The sequence below is a fragment of the Ambystoma mexicanum genome, chromosome 6q (assembly GCF_040938575.1).
Source record: "Ambystoma mexicanum isolate Mex_15411 chromosome 6q, UKY_AmexF1_1, whole genome shotgun sequence".
Lineage (NCBI taxonomy): Eukaryota > Metazoa > Chordata > Amphibia > Caudata > Ambystomatidae > Ambystoma > Ambystoma mexicanum.
The window spans coordinates 1,080,856,725-1,080,877,930 of record NC_090937.1 but is presented as its reverse complement, the minus strand read 5'-3'; the positions used below and the strand labels follow the sequence as shown (position 1 = coordinate 1,080,877,930).

General features: G+C 47.9%; 1 protein-coding gene across 1 annotated transcript in view; it reads right to left on the bottom strand.

The window, feature by feature from the left end:
• Positions 1-21,206, bottom strand: part of LOC138516471 (cyclic nucleotide-binding domain-containing protein 2-like) — a 1,453,423-nt gene that overhangs the window by 371,630 nt on the left and 1,060,587 nt on the right. The window contains exon 13 of the mRNA XM_069631627.1: positions 9,628-9,691. Within this exon, the coding sequence (XP_069487728.1) occupies positions 9,628-9,691 (64 nt within the window). The remainder of the gene's footprint in view (positions 1-9,627; positions 9,692-21,206) is intronic.

Genomic DNA, 21,206 nt, shown 5'->3' with positions numbered 1-21,206 from the left:
ATAACCATACCGGCACCGTTTCCGCGTCCGCCCAATCATGACCTGCGGACCTGGAAATAGCACCACCCTCAACCTCCACTGCAGAGTTTAGGCTCCCGTAAATTCCGCCTGCACGGAAACCCCTCCGTTACTGGCAATACTAAACACTGCGAGCATCACAACTAGCGCAGACATGGAAACACCACCTGAAAAATGGCATTAAAACCGTGATCACGGTGGCGGTACCGCCGCCACAGCGAACATGACGTTAAACAGTGCCTGTTGACCTGAATCAGGGCACAGGTGCACCAAATCAGCCCAGCTGGACCCAGCAGGCCACTGGGAGCCTACAAAAGGGCCACACCCAGCTCAACGCAAAACAGAACCATGCAGGCAGCAGCTCTAGTAGCATTGGGACTGGGCCTACTCAACCAACAGGCAGCACTGCACATGATGACAGTAATGTTGCAGAGGAGGAGGCGGAGGCGTAGGAGGCGCAGGCGGCAACCAGCTAACACTGTACCCATGGAAAACCCCATTGTCCAGCCGGCACCACCCCGCAGGCAGCCTTCAATACCACGCATCATGGCCTCACCCTGGAACCTTACCCCAGGACAGATCCACACCCTATACCGGCTGGACATCCAACAATCCTGTACATCACCGCCATGACAGAGGACGACATCAGCAGCCACATAGACACCCCCACCGCCCCCCCCTCCTGAAGGTTGTGTCTGTTCTGCATTTTCTTGGCACCAGCACCTATCAACACACACTTGGTGAGCTGCACGGCCTATCACAACCCTGTTTCTCCAAAATCCTGGTACATGTACTGGATGCCCTGTTGCGCCATGTGTCGGAACAGATAGCCCTACCCCGTACCCTCCCCCAGGTTATTGCCACCAAGTTGGCCTTCCATGCCATAGCAGGCATGCCAAATTGCATAGGTGCAGTCGACTGCACCCACATTGAGCTGACAGTACCACATGCAATCGAGATGGTGTTCCGCAATAGGAAACAGTACCACTCACTGAATGTACAGATGGTATGTGATGCCACGCAAGTGATAACACATTGCTGCGCATGTTTCCCGGGCTCAACCCATGGCTCAATGGTACTGCGGAATTCCACATTGCCAAAGTACATGGAACGCTATGCTGGACAAAGCACATGGCTATTGGGTGAGTACAGCTGCCAATGCACCGGCCCTGTGGAAGAGGTGTGTGTGTGTGTGTCCAGGGCAATGAGCAACGTGAGTGTGCCGCTGTGACTGCACATGCATCACCCCCCCCCGCCCATCAACTGAATAGACAGCAGAGCCCAAACATCACAAAGCAACACATGACAGGTTGCCACAGTGTCCCCGTACACACCCTGCCACATGACACACACAGCCTGAACTGCCGCTGGCACATACACCTGGAGCCACTGCAAACACCCACCCACAATATTCAACACTGCCCTCCCAATGCACATGATGCCTGCACATGAGACGTCCTGCATCAACTACATCATCACGGTGGACTGACTCTGCCAGGTGTGCACATCACTGCACAATGCCATACTCACAAGCCAATGTCACCCGCAGGGCAGCATACACATGCACACCAATGCGTTGGTCAATGTCCAGTTGCCAACGTCCTCCATGATGGCCAAAGAACAGAACCAGCCACCGGTCCAACCACTGCATGCCACATATGCATTAATGAACAATGACACAAGATTGCACTGCATCTGATGAAGACATGATAACACAAACACTGACGTGTCCCACCCATCTATATGCTGGATATGAACTCACGCCATGGCTGATGACGCCTGTACTTAGGCCAAGGAACAGGCATGAAGAGGCGTACAACAGGGCACATGTCCGCACACGTGGCATGATTGAGAGAACATTTGGACTACTGAAGGCCCGGTTCCGCTGTTTGAGCAGATCTGACGGATCACTGCAGTACAGCCCAGTGAAGACGGGTCAAATCACGCTTGTTTGTGCCATGCTGCACAATTTGTGCCTGCGCAGGAACATTCCAATGCCCCCAGACGCAGATGATGAAGATGGGGATGGAGATGGAGATGGGGATGTGGATGGGGATGGGGATGGCACAACCACCTCCTGGGGGTCCACTAGATGGACAATGAGCACGGGATACACTGATTCGCATTTACTTTTGAGAGACAGCACATTCACAGCAATGCATGGATATGGTGATGCCAATAAATGAATTGTTGTACTGGAAATGAAATGATGGATGTCCACTCATGTATTTTTTTAGAAATGATGATATATGGATGAATAAACAACAGGGAAGGAGGTGCAATGGTTAGGGAAGCTGTACACCCGTGCCAACCACCACCCAAACGTACCCGTCCCCAACCAGGCCCCAATACTCAAACCCCCTAATGGTCCTCCCCCACCTCCCAAACGTACCCACCCCCAACCAAGCCCCAATACTCAAACCCCCTAATGGTCCTCCCCCACCACCCAAACGTACCCACCACCTCACACCCTCTAGTCCACATGTGTCATGCAGTGCCCGACACACATGCCATCATTTCCGTGTGCGCTTATGTGCTTGTGCATCCTTGCCCGAGAGCCCTGTTAGCCGACTCGCCCGCCTCTGTGGACTGGCAGTGGTGGAGCTGGATGGGGTGGTGGTATTGGATGGCACAGAATCACACAGGTTGATCATTTAATAGTAGCATTTACATGCATCTGCTTGTTGCCGGTAATGCATTGTAGTGATATGGGTCACCATCTGGTTCATGATGGGTCCTTTGGCCCAGTCATGCACTGCCTGGGGGGGGTTGTTAATGGGTCCTTTGGCCCAGTCACGCACTGCCTGGGGGGGTTGTTAATGGGTCCTTTGGCCCAGTCATGCACTGCCTGGGGGTGGGCGGTTGTTAATGAGTCCTTTGACCCAGTCATGCACTGCCTGTGGGGGGGTTGTTGATGGGTCCATTGGGCCACTCCTGGCCTCAACATATACTCATATGGCATTCAAATTTGCGCACTTACCAGCATCTGCAGGTGGACTCACTCCTGCCTCAGCATCCCCGATCCCATGGATGCCCTCAAGGTGGAGGACACTGCTGCAGCGCTCCTCCCATGTTTGCAGCCTCAGTGGGGAAGGGGGTCCTCCACCTGCCCCACTGCTGCGTTGGTGGTGTGTGGAGATCTCTGCCTGAGGTCGTCCCACCGCTTGTGGCAGTCCTTTACACTCCTCACAGTCACGCCCACAGCGCTGCACTTACGTGCTGCTTCCGCCCATACTTCCTTCCTCTGCTGCTGTGTAGCACGTCGTTGATCGGCACTGAACAGCATCTCAGCATGCTCCACTATGTGCTCGACCAAAACAGTTAGCTCCGCCTCGCTGAAGCGCTGTTTGCGCTGCCTCTGGGCTGGAATCCTGGCAGACATGCTGGTGGTCCCTTTTGGCTTCTCACAGTGTGGATTTTGCTTGTGCTCACTCTGGATGGCAATGGATTGTGCTTTATATGATGGCCGCCCCTCTGTTTCCTGTTTTGGCGATCATGGTATTTCCGTTTCTGTGTCCATGGCGACGGTGGCGGAAACGGGTTTTACGCTACTTGTCGCGCCGCTATATCCATTTCCGTGGAATTTTCAGTGACGGCGGTTACACCGTTTCCTTTGTTACCGCCGCCGCGGAATCACTGCAGTCCAGACCAGGGAAGTTGTAATGAGGCCCCATATGTTTGTGATCTTAAGTCATTTTATGTGTGGGACATTAACCATGCACTTTTAAGTCCCTCAAAGAGCAGTTGATGGAGAAGCAAATGTAAGTGCACCTTACTACTCCAGGTATCTCCACAAATACTGGAGTTAACTCCACACACACATTCAGCTATATTCCCGCTCAATCCGAGTTTGGCGGTAATTTGGCTGTAAGGGGCTCATTCCAAGTCACGCCGTCTGTAAAAAGTGCTGGTATCTCAGGATACCGGCACTTTACCGGGCCACCCGACTACGGGAGTGCCAGTGAGGCACCTGGGTCACCTCCAGCTAAATGCTGGAGATAAGCCAGGTGCCCTACCGGCCAAAAAAGCCCTCGTTACTCGGTAATGACAGCAAATACCCTCATGGAGTCCTGAATGGGGATTTACACCGCTCTGCTGGCACCCGTTATCCAGCGGCAATGAAACGGTAACAGCCTTTGCCGGTATCCTCACCCCACTACCGCTGGGATACCGGCAAGGTTGTAATGAGGCATTAAATCTTCTGAATTAGTGGCAACATGAGTTACTGTTAACAGCACTCGGTCCCTTGGATTTACTATGGATGGGCTGACAAATGGTGGGAGAATGGAGTAAGTGCCCATTTTTTTAAAGTCCATAGGACTCCATTGATATTTTAATGGAATTACAGTGAGTGGTATTTCCACTGTGGTAATTCATCCAAACTCATAATAAAGCACAGTTGTAAAATTTTCGGTAATTCCGCCACCTTTCTACCACACCACAAGACTTGTAATGAGCCAGACTGTGCTCCTACCACTGACTAGGTAAGAAGGGCATACAATACAAAGTTTGTGTTGAGGCCTTCTCACCTTGTTACTCCACGCTCATGAAGCAGACCCTGGAAGGAGAACCGACTGCCCCCTTAGTATTTGCCTTTCCCACAGACACAGTCCCTTCCCATTCCTGGTGATTACCCTTTACAACCCAGAACAGTGCGAGTAAGGGAGATGCTTCTGCTTCAATGATTAACCCTGGAATAAAGGTACTGAGTTCTCTGATCTAAACCCAGGCAGGAACATGATGTAGGATTGAAGAGAGGGGGGCTTGCAGGTTGCTGTTTTTGTATGGTATATTTATAATGTTGGATTATGTAGATGACCTTCCCATACCGTAAGAAAGCAGATATCTCATGCACTGGCGTAACAGGGGCCCCCGCAGCCCCCGCAGTGCGGGGGGGCCCGCGGTGTTGGGGGCCCCACCAGCACATGGCTGGGAGGGGGCACCAGTAAAAAAAAATTAAAAAAAAAAAAAAATTTTTTTTTTAAAAAAAAGTTTCTTTTGAAATTCACTCTGCATTCATAAAGAACATTTCTGTAACAGAAATAATTTCTTTATGAAGGCAGAGTGACTACAAAAAGAAACTTTCTTTTTGAAGTCTGAGGGCCCCGTACCACATGACATGGAAGACCCTAGGCTGGAGGCCTCCATGTCATGGGGTCGGGGACCCTATGCCTTCAAAAAGAAATAGTTTGTTTTTGAAGCCACTCAGCCATCATAAAGAAATTATTTTGATTATGGTTCGGTCCTTAACTGAAATAATTTCTTAATGAAGTTATAGTGACTTAAAAAAGAAACAATGGGGCTCATTCTGACCATGCCGGTACGGAAACAACGGTGCTGGTAAGCTTACAGGCACTGTTGTTTCCGGACCGGCATATTACAGGTCTGCTGGTACAGCAGCCACGGTAGGCAGACCTGTCACGGAAGCACCGGCACCGTTAACAATGGTGCAGGTGCTTCTGTGTCCCCATTCCCGTGGAGTCTGGGGTTTAACGAAATTACCGGCACCTGATTTCCCAGCCGCCGGACTTGAAATAGCACGGTGGCACCGGGAAGTCAGGCCATAGTAATTTTTTATGGGTCTGGCGGCAACCCGCCGGTAGCACCGGCACGGTTACCGCTGGACCCGTAATGAGCCCCAATTTCTTTTTTAAGTAATAGGGCCCCCCCTCAACTCCATGAGGTGTGCGTGTATGAGTCTATGGTGAAAGGGTGCACATTCAAATGTATAGACGGCTGCCTGTGTGTGTATGGTGAAAGGGTGCACACATAAATGTATGGGTGGCTGTGGGGGTGTGCCTGCATGGTGAAAGGGTGCACACATAAATGTATAGGTGACTACCTGTGTGAGTGTATGGTGAAAGGGTGCACACTTAAATGTGTGGATGACTGGGTGTGTATAAGGTGAATGGTGTGTGTGCTGATGTTGGGAGAGGCGCTAACTTCACATGCGGTGGGGAGGGGGAAACTTATTTGTGTGGGCGCATCCAAATTATTTACGCATTTTAATGAGACTATTCTAGTGCAGATTCAATGTTACAAGCAGTTAACTCTCTCCTATAAGTCTCCTGTTCCCTCTCTACCCTTCCAATCACTCCCCTGGCATGCAAGTACTAAACCCACATCACAATTTCAATCGCCTAAACAATGTGGCATTTGAATGCAGGTACTAACAGTGAAATGCTTTACGTTGGTAATTGCTGGGTTCTTGTTAACAGCAAAAACCAGGTGCCGTTTAAAATCTGTGTCCTGTTCGGTCTGGCAACTGCTCTAAAGGTTAGCCAAGTTGAGTCAATATAGCCCAAAATGTCAGGGGGGGTAGTGCTGAAGCCCAGTCAACTCAATGGTGTTGCGCTACTACTTGTGTTTAATGCCTTGCTTACTCCTAGCCCTATTCTTCCTCGTCCCAGTACTTATATACAAGGCAGTACGTGTGTTTGAGGCACTCTGCCTCATACAAAAGTACTGGGAAGAGGTAGAGGTACATGGAGGTAATGCCTGATTTAGCTACCTGTAATCTTCATCACTCCTAGTCCCACTGTTCCTCATCCCAGTACTTACCTATGAGGCAAGGAGCCTCATACGAAAGCTCTGGGACAAGGAAGAGGGACGCAAAGGTAATTCTGGGCCAAGGAGCTGATTGTGGAGGTTGGGGTGGTGGGTGGGAGGGAGAGTGGATGTGTGGGGGGGCAGGATTGTGTGATAAATCATAATGGTTGTCCATGTCCAGGCTAAGCAGGCATGATATGTGGTATTAGTGGCTAGAGAGGCATTTTGATTTAGCCAGTCTAGTCATTCCTCAGTTTGGTATGACTTTCTTTTAACTGGACATTTCTGATAAAGTAGTCCTGCTAACTTTAATTACCTGGCTAGATTGGCATTTGGGTGCTGCCAGTCTAGCCATTTCTTACTGCGGCATTGTATATTTTTTTGGGCATCTGTGATAAAATGATATGATGTGATTCAAGTCATTTATAATGCGCCTGTACACAAGTGTACACAAGGGAGGGATGATAGAGGGAGGACAAGACAAACGATCTCACTAGGCCTTGTGTCATTGTGAGAACGAGAAGTGCAAGGGAAAAGGGAGCAGGGAAGTGCAAGTGAGAGGGGAGGGGAAAACAGGGCAGCAATGCTCTCAGTAAGTGCAGCCAGGGCAGAGCAGCTATTGGTTGTGCAAGGAGAACAATGGACTGCAGGGTTACAGTTACAGCCCCTAAGTGCATGGTAGGCCCGGAGGCAGTGCAAGGGTGACCAATCAAGAAAGAGCCTGGACTCAGAGAGACTCTGAGGGTAGCCAAGCAGCCAGTCAGTACAGCAGACAGGTAGGTCAGGTAGGTCAGCAGGGGGGGAGAGAGAGCAAAAGCAGCAGAGAAGAGGAAAGCTTTTAGCTGCTTCCGAAACTTCAGGTTGTCCGCCTCAGGTTTGAGAGGGGCAGGGAGGCCATTCCAGTTGGAGGCACCAGCAGAGGAGAGAGGTCTACCCCCACTCTCTGCCTGGAGAAATGTCTAATCCTTTGAGAGTTGGAGGTAGCTGAGTGAAGGGTTAGAGAAAGAAGGTATTTTGGAAGAGAGCATTGGATTTAGTGTTGGCACTGGCCCCAGAAAGCCTTGTGAGCAATGCAAAGGTTCTTGAACTTGATCCTTGCAGCCAGCCGAGAGATTTCAGGGCTGGAGAAATACAATCCCAGGGCTTGAGGCCAAGGCTAAGTCTTGCAGTCCTGTTCTGGATTATTTGCAGATGACGGAGACTAGAGGAAGACAGATTGAGAAAGTGGCTGTTGCAGTAGTCCAGCTTAGAGACAGTGAGCTTCTGGTGGAGAGTGAGAAAGGGAAGAGTCCCTTTGAGGAGGAGCAGCTGGTAGTGGGACTTCTTGGTGATGTCCGAGATGTTAGGAGAGAAAGAGAGTGTGGCGTTGCAGATGACACCAAGGTTTTTTGCCTCGCAGGAAGGCAAAGGAAGAGGGCCCAAGGTGGTCTGCTATAGTGAGAGAGGAAACACAGTGGCAAGGGTCCCAATGAGAAGGATCTCTGTCTTACTGGCATTAAGGCAGAGATTGTTGGAGGCGCACCAATCCTGAATCGTGGATAGACAGTCAGGAATGAGCAAGAGAGGAGAGGAGGATGAGGGGAGCCTGAAGGAAAGCTGAGTCATCTGCACAACACTGAAAGTTAGAGGATAAGGTAGAGATCAGGGAGGCCAAAGTGGCCAAGTAGAGGTTGAAAAACCAGCGTGAGAGGATAGAGCCCTGGGGAATGCCACAGATAGAGAGAGGTGGTGGAGAGAATGGGACCACGATCGACCTGGGAGCGGAGTGGCGGTCCAAGTGGAAGTAGGTCAGTCACTCTAGGGTCTGATCTGTGATGCCCAGGTTCTCACAGAGTCGATTGATCAGGATGGCGATGTTGACCCTGTCGAAAGCAGAGGAAAGATGAAGGATGAGAATAAAAGGAATGCTGGAATCAAGGTTAGAGAGCAGCACAGGTGTTAAGGAGAAGAGTTTCCATGCCTCTGGCAGCTCTGAAGCCAGACTGATGGTCATGGAGACAACCAACAGATTCAGTGTGGAGAGTAAGCTGGGAGATGGCAAGCTTTTCCAAGAGTTTGCTCAGGAAAGGTGGAGATTGAGCGATAGTTTTCCAGCAGGTAGGATCAGCAGACTGCTTCTTGAGGAGTGGGTGCACAAGGGAGTGCTCAAAGGGAGAGGGGAACATTGCAGTGGCGAAAGAGTGATTACAGAAATCGGCCGAGGGTGTCAATATGGGCTTTGATGGTTCTGGAGGAGCAGCGGAGCACCTGTTTGGACGACACTTTCATAGATCGGACTTGTCTAGAAACCTCGTCAGGTGTTGTCAGAGAGAAAGAGGAAAAAGGAGGAGGAGAGAAGAGATGGCCAAAATGGGCCGAGAGAGGAAGAGGACATAGAGGACAGGATGTCCTGAGATTTAGCAGAGAAATGAGAGGCCAGAGCTGTACAGAGGGCATGGGAGGGAACAGAAGAGGTATAGACCACAACAGGATTGACCAGTTCCTTGCAGATTTTAAAGAGTTTGGCCGTGTTGTTCGAGGCCATGGAGACACATGCTTTATTGTGTGCTCTCTTCTTGATGAGTGTTATTGCTTTGACTGGCATTTTGCTGAAAACAGTCTAGGTATGTCTAAATGTGGCCTGGCATTCTGTACTATAATGTTATTACGTGTTTACACTGGTCTACATTGTGCAGCCAGTTGGAAGCATTAATGTTCCTGTGGACTGTTGGTGACTTGCATGTATTGGATTGTGTTACCCTACAAAACAATTGCAAACACTCTGGCTTTATAGCCAATTTATCTCAGAAAGTGTGCTGTATATTGCATTAAAACACATATTTATATATTTTTCCTAGTGCAGTGTGCGGCATACCCCTTCAGCAGCACATTCATATGTATTGTGCAAGCGTGACAGTCTAGGCCGGCCCAGAGTGTGGCGCAACCCGTGATTTGTTGCCGAGTTGGGGGGCCCCCTCAGCATGGCTCGCAAGGGGGGCCCCCACATTTTGTGTTACGCCACTGATCTCATGCGTATTCCTTAGAAAGATTGCTCAGTAGGCGACAGAGGAACATCCTTACCTGCATATGCGCGGCTGATCAAGTCCTTTTTCTCCCCGAGGGAACAGCGCAGCGGTGCAGCCGTCTAAAGAACAATTGGAAAATGCGTTATTTACACCCCAACTAATAAGACAGATGTCAACATCTACTTTGCAGGCAGGTATAGGACAAAAGGGGAGACTGGGGAAAAGCATCGTCTCCAGGGACGGTCCCGCCCCAGGGGCCATTGCGTGCATCCCTCGCGCGTCCCACATGCAGCCCCCTCTTGCCGCCGCGTCTTGTGTGTGCCGACGTGTTATGTGAACTGGGACAGGATGGCTCTATGACTCCAACCTTTACTTTACAGATTATGAGAACACACAGACTACATCTCCAGCTTCATCACCAACTTGTTTCAAAGGGTTTTGCCAAGGATATGAAGTTGTATGACATTGAAATAAAAGAATTCTGCAGGTCCCATTTCCGATACCTTCTGTGGGAAAAACATGTGACAACACTTTGTACTACCCATATCATTATTGAATCAAAACCTATACATGCGCTGCTGGGCTGCCATGGACTTGCACCTCTTTTACACACAGTATCAAGAATAAAGCTTATGCGCAGGGGAAGCCACTGACTTGGTACAGCCGTCGCCTTAGAAGGCCTCAAAGTTGTGCTGGCAATATTTAGAAGTGTGCCAGCAGAGGTTCGCCAAAAGAAAATCTTTCTATGTTGTGTATTTCTTACATAGGAACGATAATGATGTGTTATTTATATAGCGCTTTCCCCAAAGCACTTTAAAAAGAACATATGTACCTATAATACCACACAACCAAAGCTGGTACTCATTTATCGAGATCGGAGGGATAGGATGAGTTGGTCTTGCCGGGATTCGAAGCTGCAACCTACAGGTCATGCAGAGAACGCAGCAGCAGCGAGCGCGCAACCGGATGAGCTAACTTACAGGCTGTAATCAATGTCATGAGTGTGCCTAGGGTAGTCCGTTGCTGGGAAGTTTGAGGAGTTCGATGCATCTCCAGTTGAGAATTTAGAGTGAACTGTGGATCTCAAACACGAAATCAGAACACCCACATCCATCTGTTGCACAATGCGAAAAACGTCACGATTAATCAGGGGCTGCTTTCACGGAAAAGATCTCAGAACATAACTTTAAAAGGAGGAAAGGTGCAGGAAGACAGAGAAGGGCGAAAGAAGTGGATAACGCTGGATAGAGCAGGAGTGGATAACGCGGGACAGAGCAGGAGTGGATAACGCGGGATAGAGCAGGAGTGGATAACGCTGGATAGAGCAGGAGTGGATAACGCTGGATAGAGCAGGAGTGGATAACGCGGGATATAGCAGGAGTGGATAACGCGGGATAGAGCAGGAGTGGATAACGCTGGACAGAGCAGGAGTGGATAACGCGGGATATAGCAGGAGTGGATAACGCTGGATAGAGCAGGAGTGGATAACGCTGGATAGAGCAGGAGTGGATAACGCGGGATAGAGCAGGAGTGGGTAACGCTGGATAGAGCAGGAGTGGATAACGCAGGATAGAGCAGGAGTGGATAACGCGGGATAGAGCAGGAGTGGATAACGCAGGATAGAGCAGGAGTGGATAACGCAGGATAGAGCAGGAGTGGATAACGCGGGATAGAGCAGGAGTGGATAACGCGGGATAGAGCAGGAGTGGATAACGCTGAATAGAGCAGGAGTGGATAACGCGGGATAGAGCAGGAGTGGATAACGCTGGATAGAGCAGGAGTGTATAACGCGGGAAAGAGCAGGAGTGGATAACGCTGGATAGAGCAGGAGTGGATAACGCTGGATAGAGCAGGAGTGGATAACGCGGGATAGAGCAGGAGTGGATAACGCTGGACAGAGCAGGAGTGGATAACGCTGGACAGAGCAGGAGTGGATAACGTTGGATAGAGCAGGAGGGGCTAACGCTGGACAGAGCAGGAGTGGATAACGCGGGATAGAGCAGGAGTGGATAACGCGGGATAGAGCAGGAGTGGATAACGCTGGACAGAGCAGGAGTGGATAACGCTGGACAGAGCAGAGAATAGAAGGTGGGCACCACTACTTTTGTGTGACTGTGTGTGGTGTGTTGGTGTCTGTGTGTGTGTGTGTGTGTGTGTGGGGGGGGAGGGGTGTTGGGGTGTTGGTGTGTGTGTTAGAGAGCGATTGAGAACAGCAGGCTGGAGAGGCATGGTGGTCCATTTCAAAATTATGCTTGGTGGGCCCCTCGCGAACAGCTGGCAACATCTGTCTGAGGCAGCAGTCGGGTGCTTAGATTATAATGGCGGTGTTTCTTAATGCCCACTGCAATGGCGGGATTGCCCTGGTTTTGTCACTGAGGCTGCATAGCATGAGCCTCACCTTGAATTTAATTCATCGAGCATATTCTCCGTCTTGCACCAAAGAGCTGAAAGGGTCTGTAGTAAGTGAACACGTTTCGAAGAGGTAAGTCTTTGTCCAGCAAGTAAACAATTAAAGAGACCCAGTACAGTTTATGAAGAGTAATGCTTCCTTTGGGGGCGAGTTCTTACCATCAGCCCCACCTTCAAATTTCAACATGTGGCAACATCCTACATAACGCAATGGAGGGAGAGTGTGTTTAGCGGCAGATTATCACTGGACAGGTGTATTGGTCATTGCACAGCAGAATAAAGAAAGGCAGGCAACTGCGCCAGAGAACCACTGAATGACCACTTAACAAACGTCAATACGTTTTTCTTTGTCAGAGCTACAGGATCCCCTTGAAGGCGTAGTAGCCTATTTCAATTGAAAACGTTTGACAATCATGAAGCCAGGCTTGCATGTGTGTGGTAGGGTGGTCTCAGCCCTTCAAACTCTGCAGTAAACCCAAGGTTAATCTGCGCCCTGTAAGTGTGTGTTTGTGTATGTGCGTGGGGTGTGTGTGTTTCTTTGTAAACAGCAAGTCCTAGATTAAATATTGCAATGCTTCTGCCCAGATTTTAAAGTTGCCAGGGTCAATAAAACAAGTACAACTGAGTTTTGTAAAAAATAACACCCATGATGAAATAGTGACAGGAGACAGTGGCCTTATACCTGTGCTGGCTATTAAAGGCTCTGCACGCCGGAGTCAAGCAAGGTTGGTCAACAAACAAAAAGCGTGTACAACCCAGAGGTGTGGACTGTAAAACTAAGCACCCAGGTGAACTGCCTAGTTGCAAATATTGAGGACATACAAAGTACAAAACTAAAAGTAAGTCAAAGATTGCGATAAAGCGTGTTCAAAGCATAGTTTGATAACTGGATACATATTACATGATGAGCGGCATGTGCCCGTGCGCCATAGAACAAAGGGGTCATGTAATGTTTGAGGGAGTGGGGGTGGGTGATTGAACGTTGAGAGTGGTACATGGCAGACACCATCGTTTCCTATTACGAGCCATATTCAGGAACGTCATTCGGGAGTTGCCAGGGGTCGCGGCTGTGACCCTCGTGCTCTCCCTTGCTATGCCTTTGGTCTACCTGGCTTCCCCTAAAATATATGTTTTTTTTTTTTAAACTGAAACTCCTGGGCTGTGGCCAGCACCATGTGGCTCTTTGTTTCTGAATTGGCTGGCTTTCTTGTTCAGGCCTCTTACAAAAAGTAGGGGGTACCACAAGTGTAACACTTTGAGTAGTGACCCTAAATAAGAAAGAATAGGAATAACAAATAATTTGTCTTTCTGGAATTCTATATAATAATTGCTAGACTCATTAAAGGTTTATTTCAGGAACACTTCAGGGGGTAAGTCACTGACTTAGTCTGTTCTTGAACACCTCAAATTGACAATGCAGACAAAAACCACCAAAAAGCATTTGGAGTAGAATAAGCATCCATTTCGGACTACGGCCTCATCACGAGTTGGGCAGCATCCCGACGGTAATACCGCCGGAGCTATTAGCGTTGCCGCCAACCCCCATGGCGCTATCAGCGCCAGATCACAGGTTTGGCGGAACAGTAATTCCCCATTCCCCATTGGGCCCATTTGCGAATTCCGGGAATTTTCGGCGCTACTACCGTCAGAGCTGGGAGTAAATCCTGCCAAACCCGTGAGTTCGTGGACCCTTAAATGCAGCGGTAATAGCGTTACCGCCGCATTTAAGGGTTACTGCCAAACTCTCGATAAGGCAGTATGTATTCTGCTTTTCACAAATTGCAGTTATAGCATTTTTTTTCTGCCACTGTCTCTGTTACGGTCATCGCAAGACATTCCACCTCAGTGTCCTCGGTCACTTGACAAAATCCTTGTGCCTAAAAGCTTGTGTATAGTGTATGTTTGACAGTAGCATATAAAGTGGCCCTTAATTTCATTGTGCAACAAGTAATGCTTTGTTGTAATGTGTATATCTTTCTTATCGCCCTGGCATGCTGTTAAGGATGTTTGTTTGCATGTATGAGGTAACGAGTGGCCCGAGTATGGGATGCCGTGTGAGTGCGCTGCTTTCCCAGCGCTATTCTAAATTCTTTAATACACAGTTTTGAACCCTCCAAATGGTAGGTATTTTGTCAACCTCTAAAGCCTGAAAAGTAGATCCTTGCATGCTTCACATATGGCCAACTTTGCACCAGACCTGCAGATGAACTGGCCTGCTGTTAAATCTCAGTTACCATTCTAATGGCATCCACTACAGAGTGAAATTTGCTTTCTGACTTTGAGAACATTCAGACATGTAATTGCACATTTGACTGTAACTGGTAAAATAGCTATAGCCCGTAAGATAGCTCAGTGGATTGAGCGCTCACTGCTGCGATGTGTGTGTGATCTGCAGGTTGCAGGGTTGAATCCCGACAAGTCCAACTCAGTCTTTCATCCTTCTGATGTCTGTAAATGAGTACCAACACAGGTTGGGTGACATTGGGCCTCATTACGAGGAAGGCGGTAGGGGGTTAACGGGGTCGGTAAAGCTGCCGGCCCCGTTGACCCCCTACTGCCTCATTACAAGGTCCGCTCTCAGGGACCCGCTAAGGATGCCTGGCTTTACCAGACGTTCTTAGCGGGTCCCGCAAGCGGTCCAGCATGCTAACAATAGGCCGTAATTAATGGGCCCGTTGTTAGCATGCTCCCCATTCCCATTGAGCCCTATGGGGGCTCAAATGGGAATTGGGATGTACTGGGTCCGGGTTCCCTGAATGGGGAAATACCGGGCCCTCCATGGTTGGAATGGCCCGGTACTGCCCTATTCAGGGAACCCGGACCCGGTACTTCCTTCGTCGTAATGAGGACCATTGTATGTATATTTGCTCTATATAAATCGCTTAAATGTAAGTTCTATAAAATAACACATCATTATCATTTGGTCTTGGACGTCTACTTGCATTCACAGTAATTAGGTAATATGGGCCTATACGAACTGCTATTAACAATACATATGGTGATCCATTCTTGTATCAAATTGTACTTAGGAAAAAATGAAATGTGATGCCACTTCCTGTTTTGTCTAGAGATGAAAGGTCGTGTTCCATCACCTCCTGTGATGTCACTTTGCCTTGGGGTCAAATGACATCACTTCCTGTGATGTCCTCAGAGGTCAAGGGTCGTGTGATGTCACTTCTGCAATTTGGTGAAATGACGTCCCTGGCCATATTAAATAAACCTCTCATCAAAGTTACCCTAAAATGTCCGGTTCTCTTTTCCGGCGTCGAGGGACGGGATTCACATCACTCTGACCCGTGACAGCAGGGACCACGCTGCCCTGGTGTGAGGGAAGGAGACAGGACATGGGCCAGCTGCCAGTGAAATGTTGCTACGACTGGAGGCCTGCAGTCTGAGCCTGACTGACTGCCATGAAGGTGTGAGTAGCTGTCTCAGCACTTTCAGCTTTGCCCTAAAAAATGATAAGACACTTCGCAGGAGGAGCGGAGCAGTAGACGAGCGGAAGTGGAGGAAAGAAAGTGCATATCGGCATCGGGTAGCAGAGGAAGCACTGTTACAAAGTGTAAATTCATATTGTGACCATGGCAGCCTAGGAACAAACCCATCAACCACCATCATTTCTTTCCACACCAGGTAAACCTGCAGCGAAGCGGGCAGTGTGGATCAGAGCTTTTGGGACATATTTGGCATCTAGGGATGGTGACAGTTATAAAGCTGAAAAGAAAGCTGCTTTATTGATGCCATGGTGTTGGCACCAAACTGTTGTTCACCATCTCGAACTGTGCTAAATTTCAAATAGTATGACCATGAGAAGCGGTCTGGAAGCTGGAGGAACATTATGTTGTCCAAACAATTGTTGTTATTTGAAAGGCATCAATTTTAAATTTGTCAACAAGTCACAGAGGAGAGAACTGGATAATAAATGGCTCTGTTACTCATTCTGACAGCAGAGTGAGTTTTTTCAGCTTGTTGACCAACACATCCCAGTGTGTTGTACACTAAAATAGTAAGAAAAATCAGGTGAGACTTTTGAGTTTCAGAACTGACTTCAGAACAAACTATCCACAAAGCCAGGAACATTGAGATTTTGACAAGTGTAATGGATGCGCTGGACAAGCATGGTGACAAGGGACTCTCTTGTGCATATGTTTGTGACAGAGTACCACACTTGCTTCTGGGAAGAAGAGGGTCAACTGGGAATACGGCCAACAAACCTATTCTGTGAAAGCCAAGGACATGTTTCCATTGTGATGGGATTGGACATATTGCTACTAGTAAATATTTCCCATCCCAAGGTAAAAAGTAACAAATATAAGTACATTGCATATTATGCCACAACATGCCAGGTGAGCAGGAGCAACTGTGGGGTTTAATCAAAGGCCTCAAACCAAGAGAACCGAAGGGCCCACTGGGAAAATAACCTGCCAGCATTAAAAAACCTTGAAGCTGAAAATGGCCTATTTAGGCAGACTATGTGGGTGTCTATCTGCAGTTGAATTCCCAAGAAAGCTAAAACAAAAATGTAATCCAAGTGCAGATTGGAAAAGCACATCACATTGCTGGCTGAGAAATCAATGCAGCATTTTCACTGAAACTGCCACCGATTAAAAGGTGGTGCACTGTGACAATTCATACCCACATTTCAGCAGAAAAACAAACAGCAGATAATTAAAAGTGTATTTTATTAATGACTGAAAGAAACAGCCCTGTACTTTCAGCTCAAAAGCAAAGTGAACCCTGATCAGTAAAACACACAATATGTCAAAGAATAAAGGCTAATGTTAGAAAATGCAATCTGTGAGTTCCTTTCAGCCAAGGACAATCGGTGGGTCTCTGGGCAGAATTTGCAAATGGCTTCCCCCACTGCAAGCCTGGTCCGTGCATCCCAACTATTTACAACTGCAACACAATGCGGCTTGCCTGAAGGGTGTTGAAAACCAAGTTTCCCCAGACCTGCTGTCCCTGAGGACAGTTCTGTGCAGGCCAAATCTCCTAGCCAGTGCATGACTGGAATGTGGGGAGGGGCTACAATCAAGGAAAGCTGAAACTCTGGTAAGAATTACAACAAAATAGAAGCTTTGCAGATCGAAATGGTGGTGTACGACTGATAACAGGACATGATGCCAGATGTTAGCAGGGCCTTGTGACATCACAGCCTCGCTCATTATCTAAAGTGGGGGATCTTTGTGTAGCTGAGGCTTCACAACTGTTTATGACCGGCCACCTGCTAACTTGAAACAACAAAGAGGCTAATAAAAACACAGTCCAGGAAGCTTTGGTCACATGCTGGCCAGGAATGTCAAATGGCCTGGAGGAGGGGCAACTCAAATTTGCAGACATATGAAGGTTCCCCATTAGTTTAAACGGACTATCACAATTGTTGCATTTCCCAGCAACCACATGTCACACTGCATACATGCATGTTTAATTTTTTAGATAATTTCAAGGCGATTTGTTGAAATAAAACGTGTCCACCTACGACTTAGGGAAATGTAATGGCAAGCTATAATGTGTTTTTGGCTGCTCTGAACATGTTTTAAAGAGATTTTAGGAGTTGGCTAACTGGTGGTGGGTAAAATTAGGCATTTGGAATGTAAATTGCATGTTCCTAACTAATATGCTTTTTGTAGAAAAGGCAAAAAATTGACACAAGACTGTGAAACATGGAGCGGACCCGGCTGCGCAGAATATATATGTTATAATTATAATTGATTTTCATAATTCCCTTAATACCGAAGAGGTTTCTAAACGCGGACCTGGGATTCGAACCTGTGTTGCTCTGCTTCGTCTTGCTTCTGAGATGAGCACTTTGCCACTGAGCTATACTACCCATGTGTAATATATATGTAGGCTATGGCCTCACCAAGGTCCAGAACCCATATGTGACAGCACATTCCTGGTTATGTCTGATACTGTTCTTTGCTCCACTGTTGCATTGTCAGCACATCGCTCCAAAGGTGCCCATATTCTGCGTAAATGTGCACAAATCCACCATCATATGTAGCATTGCCTGTGCTCTATACTAGAGTTACCCCTATGCTTTGAAATGCGTACTAGGTCACCATCAGATGTAGCATTGTCTGTGCTCAATACTGGAGTTGCAGATCTGCTATGAAATGTGTACTAGGCCTCTATCATAGGTAGCGTTGTATGTTTTTCATACTAGAGTTGCCCCTATGCAATGAAATGCATATTAGGCTGCTACATAGGCAGCGCTGTCTGTGCTCTATACTAGAGTTGCCTCTACGCTCCAAAATATGTACTAGGCCATTATATCATACGGTATAGCTAATGACCCGCATTAGAGGTGCCTTATGTTTAAAAGCTTCCTAGCTCACTATCCTATACAGCATTGTTAGTGCTCCATATGAGAGACGCCATATGCTCCTAATTAGGTACTAGGCCACCGCATCATACAGCTCTGTGAGTGTTCCTCACCAGAGGTAACCCCATGACTACTCGAGTCACCACCTTCACCTATGACATAACACTGCCACGTTGGCGCCCACAGTCAGTCTCACCATGCCCATCCAGCCTGCTGCCAATGCCTGGACATAACATAGGCTACCACTACCAAGATCTGAGCCACTCAGAGCCTACTACTAGCCTAGCCTTCCTCCATCAACATAACAACCCCCAACTCAAACACATGGTGATCCTACACATGGCAATCACACTGCCAGACTCAAACACCATTCCTCCTACTCGTTTCTTGCCACACTCTCTTCACCAACTATCCTGACCCCCCAGCGATCAGTGAACCAAAGCCCATGCCCTGCTTCAGACAACCCAAGCCCCTGACCATACAGAAGCCCACAATCAAATCGACGACCAACAGCCCTAACCAACCCGGCTGGCTGGACTTGGAACTCCAGAAGTATATCTCACATAGCCCCACTGCAACAGCACTCCACCATCCCATCACTTACATGGAGAAAAGCACACCTCAACTCAAGAACCTCACACAGCACCACCAGAAACTACACAAACTACCACCCTCAACTATCCACTTCATTCAGAGGATTTCCACCCAGCAGCTCTCATGCTCTAGCAATCTGACCCAAATGACGCCACACCCAACTTCATCAACACCAACAATACCTGTCCTTCCTTCACTTCTATAAGTACCCCACACTTACCCACGATAATGCTGACCTCAAGCAGGGAGCCCAATCCAGTCCCACAAGACTCCACCATCCTAGAAACCCCCACACTCAAGGGAGCACTCATCAATACAAGGTCACTCCCTGCACATGCCTTAGATATCGCTGACCTCATCATCACAAATAACCTAGACGTCATAGCCATTACCGAAACTTGGCTTCACGGCGCAGCCGGTGCGGCATTATCCCTTGCCGTCCCCGAAGACTACACTCTTCAGAACAGACAGGGTACTAAAGGAGGAGGAGTAGCAATCATTGATAAAAACCAACTCCTCATAAAGGAAATCCCCAACCCATCATTCTACTCTGGGGAATTAATCTCCATCAAAATAGCCTTAACTCACTCAAGTACATTGACTCTCCACATCATATATAGACCTTCAGGACCAGTTCTCACCTTCAAAGAAGATGTGTCCCAACTCCTATCGGTCAATACCATGCAGCCCTCCCAAATCATCCTGATGAGTGACCTAAACACCTCTTGGTGAACAGACATACATAAAGCTCTCCTAGACAAAATTGCCCTACTGCAATCAAAAATCACACAAGAAACGCTGACACTTTCTCCTTCCCACTCTACGCAGATTCCCATACACACAGTCCAGAACTCCAATACACTTTTTTACTTTTTCCCAGTCTCTACAATCGAAGTGGGGAAAATCATTGCACGCCTCAAACCCTCCAGATGCCAAGGCAACATATGCCAAGCCTCCTTTGTTAAAGAATGTGCTACTTAACTAACTACTTTAATAAATGCCTCCTTTGAAACCAGCTCTTTCCCTACCAATCTCAAAGACGCATAGGTTCTCCCTCTCCTGAAGAAAACCTACACTAGGCCCCAACATACCTGCAAACCACCGTCCCATAAGATCAGTACCCTTCCTTCTCAAAATATTGGACCGGCAAGCCTATCTGCAAATCCAAAATCATCTGGAAACCAACAACTTTCTAGGCCTCTGCCAATCAGGCTTCTGCCCAGGACATAGAACTGAGTCAGCCTTATTAGACCTAAAAATACAAATGGATGAGATAAAAGATAATGGTAATCTAGCACTCCTCCTCCTGCTTGATCACTCAGCAGCATTTGATTTAGTCAACCATAACATACTATGCAAACACCTCGCCTCTGCTGCTCACTTCTCAACCAAGGCCATACACTGGATACACTCTGTTTTATCTAACAGAACCATGAGAGTCTTTTCACCTATAGCAGCAGTACTACCAGCCCTTTCACCTGCAGAGTTCTGCAAGGATCTTGAGTCTCCCTCACTCTCTACAATATTTTCCCACTGCCTCTGTTCGACTTTCTTCATGACTTGGGTGTCACCTACATTAACTACGCGGATGACACCCAAATCCTCATACCCATAACCGGCACTCTGAACCATGACACCAAATCGTTAAACGAAATCTACCAAACGATCTAGGCTTGAATGGCCCAACATGGCCTTTGCCTGAACGATGAAATGATAGAACTTCTCCTCATTGGCTCACAACACTGCCTAAACAAATTTGACGATGCCTTCAAATCCTTCATGATTGATGGCATTACCATCAATATCTCAAAGGAAGTAAAAACCTTGGGCATCTACCTTGATTCTGCTTTTACCCTAACTAAACAAGTCAAAGCAACGTAATATAAAACAACTTCAGGTGTTCCAAAAGAACGCCCTCAGAGCAGCACTCAACGTCCCAAAAAACAACCACATCAGCGAGGCAACAAGGAAAGCCCATTGGCTGCCGGTTTATGATCGGATCCTATTCAAAACCCTCTCCCTGACAAGCAAATGCTTATCGAATTCAGCTCCCAAGTACTTGTCCAACAAATTTGCTAAGAACAAATCCAAACGGACCTACCCGCATAGTTTACACGCACCTACTCACTATCCTTAAATACAAGTTACAGAAAGCAGGGGGGAACAACTTCCCAGTGGTTGCGGTTAAACATTGCAATGTACTACCTCCTTCATTAAGAGCTGAATCCTCCTTTTGGGCCTTCTGAAAAAGTTTGAAAACATGGTTATTTACACAAGATCAGTCTAAATAATCTCAACCCAGCCTC